This window comes from Suricata suricatta, chromosome 12 (genome assembly GCF_006229205.1).
Source record: "Suricata suricatta isolate VVHF042 chromosome 12, meerkat_22Aug2017_6uvM2_HiC, whole genome shotgun sequence".
NCBI classification, from domain to species: Eukaryota; Metazoa; Chordata; class Mammalia; order Carnivora; family Herpestidae; genus Suricata; species Suricata suricatta.
In genome coordinates, this window is record NC_043711.1 from 91,626,970 (window position 1) to 91,635,740 (window position 8,771).

At 49.3% G+C, this 8,771-nt stretch overlaps 1 protein-coding gene across 1 annotated transcript in view; it reads right to left on the reverse strand.

The window, feature by feature from the left end:
- The window catches only part of KCNS1 (potassium voltage-gated channel modifier subfamily S member 1), a 3,968-nt gene extending 3,886 nt beyond the window's left edge, over positions 1-82 (reverse strand). The window contains exon 1 of the mRNA XM_029917956.1: positions 11-82. Within this exon, the coding sequence (XP_029773816.1) occupies positions 11-82 (72 nt within the window). The remainder of the gene's footprint in view (positions 1-10) is intronic.
- Between the last annotated feature and the right edge of the window lie 8,689 nt (positions 83-8,771).

The following is an 8,771-nucleotide window of genomic DNA, read 5'->3' on the forward strand; positions in this document are numbered from 1 at the left end:
CGCCGCCCACGTTCACGCGCAGCGCCTCGTCGCTCCGCCGCCAGGGCACGCGGGCGCCGGGCCCCGGGGACTCGCTCACCATGGCCTGCCGACATGGGGAGGGCGGGGGGAAGGGAGGGTGTCCCCGGGCCTGCCTTCCAGAAGGCCGAGTTTAACCCCCCTGCCTCCTCCACCAGCTCGGGTGTGCAGAGGCCGCTCGCGGGTGTCAGGTACCCTCTGCCCTCAGACTAGAGTTTCAATGCCCCTCACACCCTTGACCCACAGTATTTGGCCACATCACTGAGCCTGCCCATCCCCTATTTCACTGGCACAGAACAACTGCTGAGGTCTGTCTTGGGGGCTTATGAAAGTGACTGAGTGGCAGGATGTTCTGGCACCCCAGGGGGTGCTCAGATAGGATGTCTCCCTTTCTCAAACTTGGATTTTCATATGCCAGGGGCTTCCTGTGGGATCTTGGACACACGAGCACTCTGAAGCTCAGTTTCCTCCTCTGCAAAATGGGGAGAGTAATGCTGACCCCCCCCCCCAGGGGCGTTGGGAGAATCCGTTTGTTTAGAACACTAGCTCTCTCTACTCGTGGTGTATCTGTACTCACAGCTTCAGTACACTGGGAATTTGTCATGATGCAAATTCTCAGCCTGCTCTCGACATACTGAATCAGAAACTGGGGATGGAGTCTGGCAGTTCGTGCTTTATCAAGCATGGAGGGTGACTCTGATGCATGGTCAAGTTTGAGAGCTGTTGGCTTACTATTGAAGGCATCTTTAGAGTCAGTCAGATGGAACACTGACCCTCTTCTGTGACGAGGGGCAAGTCATATCCCCTCCCTGAACTTCTGACAAGTGGAGATAAAAATATCCGCCTCCAAGTGTCATTAAAAAGATTAAATGAGCTGTTGTCGTTATCAGTCCTGGCTCCCAGAAGGGGTTCAGTAAATTATCCACCTGTTTCACTGTCTCCTAGAGTCAGCCAAACCTGGGTTTATCCCCATCCTGATGCACCTGGGGCCTTGAGGAAGATGCTTTTCTCCAGGTCTCAGTTTCTTACACGACGCCAAACGCAGACAACAGCACCTGTCCAAGGCAGGCTGGAGCGCTAAAGTAGCTTATGGAAAGTGCTCAGCCTTAGTTGATACCAGAAGATGTGGGATCCTCCAAACTCTACTGGGACTTAGAGCTAGTAACTCACCTCCTGATCCTCAGTAATCCCATCTGCACCATCCCATCAGCAGTGCCTGCTTCCCAGGGTGGGATGTACACCATTGAGCGGCTGCCCTGGTGCCTGGCAGGGAGCCAGTTAGGGTGCCCTTCACTTACCCTGGGCTCTGTGTTATGCTGGTCGGGATCAGGGTTATGTCCTTACCCCGGTCACTTCTGTGTCCTCAGGCCAGTCTCCTCTTGCTCTGGGCCTTGGCTCTTTTATCTATAGAACAGGGAGAATGGTAATAGCACTTAGGGTGAAAGGTTAGTGGGAATCTATGTGCAAAGCCCCTGGAACACAGTTGGTGCTCAATAAATGCTAATCCTTTGTAATTTCTTCTGGTCAGAGCTGGATTCAAATTCTGAGTCTGCCATTTACTGTTGACCGTGAAGGGCTCCATTCTAAGCTTCAGTTTCCCATCTGTAAACTGGAGGATATTACACTTTCCTTGAGAGGTTATGAGGGTTAACTATGGCAAGATGTTTATGGGCGGCATGGCCATGACAAATTCCCAGTGTTCATAATCTGTGCACAGTAAATACCTGGGCTATGAATACACCCTCACGCCCACCCCCTTCGCAGCACTCGGTGTCATAGATGAAGCCACTAACCCAGCTGCAGCACCCATTAGCTACGTGACAGTGGGCAAATCCCTTTCTCTTTCTGGAACTCACTTTCCTGCTCTCTGATAATGAAATCATGAATTCAACAAACCTGCCCTAGCAAGAATCTGAATATACCAGTGAGAAAGATTAAATTACTTGCTCCACATTACCCAGCTAGTCCATGGCACAGTTAAAGTTGGAAACTAGGCTTTTCCATTTAAAGCTCTTCCCACAAACTTATTTTGAACACCTACTATGTGCTGGTCACTTCGCAGGGCTCTGTATACACTTTACTCGGTTTAATGCCTACACCGGCCCTGCCAGGGAGGTTTTCGAATCCCATTTTACAGATGAGCCCACAGGACCGACCCCAGAGCACTGCCACCCCACGCACCCCACAGCGCTCCATCAGGACGGTGGGGGGTTGTTCATGGAGGGGACTCAGGCACTGAAACGAGCCGCGCACTCCCATCCCCGCCTCCTACTCTGCAGCCCCCGCCCCTTCCCAGGTCACGCCCCTCCCCGCGGGAGGTCCCTTACCTGTCAAGGTCCCTCTAGGGCGCCAGCCAGGTGCTTCAGTTTCCCAAGGCTCCGGGACTGGGGAGCCGCTGGCCAGGTCGGGCTCTTCTCTGTCCCGGCGGTGGCGGCGCCGCCGAACCTTGCCGCTGCCGGAGGCCCCGCCGCCCCCTCCTTCCCTGTCTTCCTCTGTCCCCCGCGGGGGAGGCCACATCGATCGCTGCCGGGGGAGGGAGGGAGACCGCGGGCTGTCGGAGGCGGTGGTTTCTATTCCTGACTCGATTGGGTGGAGATGGTGTCTGGAGACTGGGCCCAGGACATCCCCTCCCCGCAGTCAGGGGACAGAGGAGGAGGGGTCTTTTAGGAGACAGGGGTCACGCTAGGGAGGGATTTCAGCCGGGGTTTCCGACAAAGGAACTACAACAGCAGTAACGATACCTTCCTTAATTGCGTCCCTGATATGTGTCAGACGCTCTGCTTTAGGTGACTTATCCAAGTCCTTCCTGCAAACGTGGACAAGGACAGATGAGGCTCAGTCACCTGCGCAGATCACTTAGCTTGGTCTTGTGAACTTTAGATTAGAGCCAGTGTCTTCCAGGACTGCAGGTGGGGGTCTGCCTTAGGGAGCTGGAGAAGGTGGCCTTATCCCCCGAGAGCCCCCTGGGGCTGTGAAGCTTGAAACAGGTCATTTTGCTCCCCAGAAGTTCTGTCTCCCCACCTGGCCATGGGTCCCTGATTTCCACCTTCCAAGTGGTTGATAAGGTAAGGGAGGACTGTGCCAGAGAGTTCTGTCCAGGTTATGTCATCCAGAGCTCCTGGCTGGCTCAGTCCGTGGAGTGTGTGAGCCTTGATCTCGGGTTGCAAGTTCCAGCCCCATGTTGGGTGTAGAGATTACTTAAACATAAAATCTTTTTAAAAAGAAAGATTATGCAATCCACAAGCATGTATCAAGTGCCTATTGTGTGTTTGGCTGGAGAGAGGGTGCTGAGACTAGGACAAGAAAGGATTTTTACTTTACATATACTGTTATTAATAATCATAATAACCAGGATTTTTTGAGACCTTTCTTGGGCCTAGGCGTCTACAGGCCTCATCTCATTTATGCTGCAATTATATCTGTGGATAGGTGCTATTATTTTTCAAAGATAAGAAATGCAAGGCTTTGGGACATCTGGGTGACTTTAGTCAGTTAACGTCCAACTTTGGCTCAGGTCATGATCTCACAGTTCATGAGTTTGAGCCCTGCATCGGGCTCTGTGCTAAGAGTGCAGAGCCTGGACCCTGCCTAGGATTCTGTCTCCCTCTCTCTCTCTCTGTCCTTCTCCGGCTAGTACTCTCTCTCACAAAAATAAATAAACATTAAAAAATTTTTAATTAAAAAAATGCAAAACTTTGAGAGTGAGGTGACTCACCCAAGATCACATGGCTAACTTCTAAGACCTCTAGATCAGGACTTTCCACTAAATAGTCTGTGAGCCACATATGTAATTACATTTTTTCTGATAGCACCTTAAAAAAATTAAAAACAGATGAAATTAGTTTTAATAATATATTTTATTTAATGCAGTATATTCAAATTAATAGAATTTCAACATGGGATCAATAAAAAAATTACTAAGGAGGTATTTCACAGTTTCTTGTACTAAGTCTTGGAAATCCAAGATATTCATTTTTTTTATTGTTGTGTAACAAATTACGACAAACTTAGTAATTTAAACAACACAGATTTATTATCTCACAAGTACTCTAGATCAGAAATCTGAGCACGGTACGGCTGAATTCTCAACCCAGGGTCTCAGCAGGTTGAAGTCAAGGTGTGAAGTCAAGGCATCAGTCAGGGCTGTGGTTCTCATCTGAAGTCGGGGTTCACTTCTAAGCTCCCAGACTGTTGGCTGCAATGCCCTTGTGACCGCAAGGCTGAGGTCCTTCTTTTCCCGCTGGCTGTCTGCGGGGGCTCACGCTCAGCCTCTAGAGGCTGCCTGCAGTTCCCTGCCACGTGGCCCCATGGGCAGTTCACAACACAGATGTTCGCTTTCTTCCAGGCAACCTCGAGCATGGACTTCTTCTGTGGCCAGCCAGAGAGAATGCTCTGCTCTTCGACGACTCACCTGCTTAGGACAGGCCCACTCAGGACACTCTCCCTTTCCTCACACAACACATTTCACATATTACATCTACACTCGAAGAGGAGATTATACAGGGGGGAGGGTCACTGGGAATCATCATAGAATTCTGCCTACAATATCCAAGCACAGTAAATCTCATTTGGAATAATCACATTTCACATACCCAGTAGCCTCATGGGGCCACTGGCTGCCATATTGAACAGCATTCACATGCTCAGTAGCCCCATGGGGCCCCTGGCTGCCATACTGGACAGTACGCTCTAGACTTTACTACTCCAGTTCTTGCCTCAGAGTAAGAAGTTAGAGCAGGAAGTTCACAATCAGCTTGCCCAATTCCCTCATTTTACCAACAAAGGAAATGAAGATCTGCAGAGAAGCAGGTCTCCCATTTCTTGGTCTAGTACTCTCTCCACAGCCTTCACTGCCCCCACTTAGGGGTACCTTCTACTCCAGAGTTGGAGCAATAGCTTCCAAAAAGAGAAAAGACAGACCTATTTCCCAAGGGCAGGAGAGACTGAAACTAGGATCTGGTTTCACCCCAGATCATGTGGGAAGTATTTGGAGTGTTGGATGAATTAATGAATGATAGAAGTGGGAAGAGGGGCATTATGGGCCTCTGAGGTTAAAGGGGGTATCCATACCCATTATATTGGGCTGTGCCCCCAAATTCTCCTTCAGTTCCTGGCCAGAAATGGCCATCTGAATCCGTGAGGTTTTACCTTAAAAAGTAAGTTGGATGTTGCATAAAGTGCAGGAATGTTTGTACTTGGGGCGCCTGGGTGGTTCAGTTGGTTAAGCATCCAAACTCGGCTCAGGTCATGATCTCACAGTTTGTGGGTTCAAACCCCACATTGTGCTGAGCTGTCAGCACAGAGCCTGGAACCTGCTTCAGATTCTGTGTCTCCTTCTCTCTCTGCCCCTCCCCCACTCATGCTCTGTTTCAATAATAAATAAAAACATTAAAAATTAAAAAACACTGTACTTAAGTAGACTGGGGGTGTCAGGCAGCTTCTAGAATGTGTCCCAGTGATGCCTGCCTCCTGGTACGCATGCCTTGTGTAATCCCTTCTGCTGGAACATGGGCAGGATTTACTGATTTGCCTCTAATGAGCAGAATATGGCAAAGGTGAGGGGACGTTGCTTCCAGGATCGGGGAGCATGAGGTTGGCTTCCTGCTGGTTTTGATGAAGCAGGTTGCCGTGCTGGAAAGGCAAAGACACGAGGGGAGCTTCTGGCCAACAACCAGCTGGAAACTGAGGAAGTCAGTCCTACTGCCCTCAAGGACCTGAAATGTCGCCAGCAACCTCATCAACTTGAAAGCGGTCTGAGTTGAGACTCACTAAGATCGCAGCCCTAGCTGGACACCTTTACTTCAGCTTTGTGAGACCCTGAAGCTGAGGACCCAACTAACTTATGTCTGGATTCTTGACCCACAGAAACTATGAGACCATAAATGTGTGCTGTTTTAAGCCACTATATGGGTGGTAATTTGCTACACAGTAACAGATAACGAATACGGTGGGTTTGTGTCCTGCCTTTCCCGCTAAATCTCTGTGGGATCATGGGCCGAGTGATGTCTGTTGGATTCTTATCTTACTCATCTGTAAAATGGGAACAACACCTACCTTTCAAGAGCATGGTGAGGGGTGCCTAGATGACTCAGTCAGTTAAGCGTCTGGCTTTGGCTCAGGTCATGATCTCACAGCTCGTGGGTTTGAGCCTCGCATTGGCCTCTGTGCTGACAGCTCAGAGCCTGGAGTCTGCTTCAGTTTCTGTATCTCCCTCTCTTTCTGCCCCTCCCCTGCTCATACTGTCTCTCTCTGTCTCTCAAAAATAAATGTTAAAAAACATTAAACAAATTTTTAAAAAAGAGCATGGTGAGAAGTAACACATACTGTCGCCCCTCCATGAACAACTCTTCCTGCCTTTCTTTACCCAGCATAGCAGTCACGATTCAGTTTAGCTGCAAGAATACAAACTGTGCCATGGTGGCTTAACGGGAGGGGTGTTGGCTTTTTTCAGCAGTCCAAGGACAGCTGTCTACGAGTCGTACTGAAGACCCAGGTTTCTTGTTGCTTTCTCCCCCACGGTTCTCGTGTGGCTCTCATCTCTGTGGCACGTGAGGCCCATGCTTTGCCCCATCCCCTCAGATCTCTTTTCCAGTTTTGTGCACACTGGGATGCTTTGCCTCCCGACAGCTAGGATCTGCATCTCTTTGTCAACGGGCTTCCTTAAGCCTCCTGCAGCTTGCTATGTTGCACACGGGGAGGGCCTGAGGTGCTTGGGAATTTTTTCAATTTATTTATTTTCAAAGAGAGAGAAAGAGAACGAGCTGGGAGGGACAGAGAGAGAGGAAGACAGAGAATCTGAAGCAAGCTCTGTGCTGAAAGCAGAGAGCTGATGCGGGGCTCGAACCCACAAACTGTGAGACCATGACCTGAGCCGAGGATGGATGCTTAATCGACTGAGCCACCCAGATGCCTCTAAGTGTCTGGGAATTTATATCCTCCATCCCGTAGGTATTAACTGATGACTGAGGGGTACAGACGCATAAATGCCCCAGCTCCCTTGCTCCCCAGAACAACTCTGAAGAGTCACCTACTCTTGTCCCTAGACCTTTCCCCCACCCCACCCCCTGTGAGACTCTGCTTGTTGTCACACCCTTTCCCTTTCTGATATACTTCTCTGCTCCCAGACTCATTTTCCCTGGACCATTTCCAAAGCCTTGCCATCCTATGAATCTTCATCTAAAGATTTGCTTCCAGGGAACCCACTTAAGACAATCACTTATCTCAAAGGCTCTTCTTGTCAAATGGGACTGACAACGCCCACCTTTCTCAGGGTTATGGGATGCATGAATGAGATGATGGTTTAGAGTGTAGGGCATAGAATGGGCACTTGCTAAAGAGTAACAATCATTATCTGAATTGGACAACTCTCACTGCTATAAATCAATAATGAATGCCCCCCGGATCTCACTGGCTTCCTATCATGAGCACTTATTTGGCTCTTGCAAGTTACAGTCTTGACAGCTCCAGTCCAGGCCTGGTCAGTTATCCTTCATCCTAAGACTTGGGGTTTCTGCGCAAGCACTTCTCACGGCAGAGGGCAGAGTCTCCTAGAAGACTGGTGCCTTCCCTTGAAACTGGCACACTGTCACTTGCACCCACATCCCATCAGTCCCAAGGCCAAGCCCGAACTCCCTGGGCCACAGATGTCCACTCTCCCCCAGGGAAGCCATGGTAACCATGGGGAGGGCAGGGGTGCCTGTGGGCAAGCAGCACAATGTACTGTGTTATCTGCTCCAACCACCTGAATTTATAGATGGGGAAACTGAGGCCCAGAAAGAGGGGAAATATCCAAGCTCACAGGGAGTCAGTGACTCACAGATTATTCTCCCCTCCTTCCTCCCTTGGGCTTCACCATGTATGCATACAATTAGCATTTGATGCTCTGGAGTCAACAGCTCCGCCATTTGAACCCCATGAGAAGGACCATGGCAGAGAGGAAGTAGAATTCTTTCCATCTTCCACAGGGCAAATAGAATCCCTGAGTGGTGACTCACCTGTCACCATGCTGCCAGGTCAAGGACAAGTAAAGAAGACCCAGGATTCCCAGCTTAACCTGCCCAGCTGACTGCCCAGCCCCAGATTCCTTTGGGACACAAGAGGAAACCCAGCAGATAAAACAGGGAGAACTCTGCCTGCCTCCTTCCCCTCCCCAAAGTGAATCCTGGGTGGATGACACAGTCAGGAATCCAGCTGTCTGGGTCCAGGAATGTCCCTTGGCGTGACTGGCATTGACTCCCTTCCTCTTAAGCCCTGACTATAGACCAGCCCTTGAGAAATTGAGGTGAATGAGGTGTCCAATGGGAGACACACCTCCCGTAAATAATGAAGTCCCAACCGTTCAAGCAACATTCCCCAAATGTGGAGCAATTCGAAATGATCATAGGGTGTACCTGAATGCAAAATTTTACAATTCAGTTACCCCAGGAAGGAGGTCACAGTTCTGAGCTTTGTGTCTTTAACATGTTTTTAACCTGTTCATTTTCATTTACAACAGAGACAGAGAGCATCCTTCAGGCACGCAGCATTGGTGGGTGGCAGCATCTAGGTAGAATTTAATACCATTATTTAATACTGTGTAATCTCACAAGATTTACTTAAATGGAACTTAGCCGTTTTCATTGCCCCTGCTTTTACAATTACATTTTATTTGTGGCAAGTGGTCCTGCGTACCCCATTTTATAGTGAAGATATCAAGCTTTTCTTTTGAAATAAATTTCTATACAAAAGTGAGTCCACTTAACGGAAAACATTGG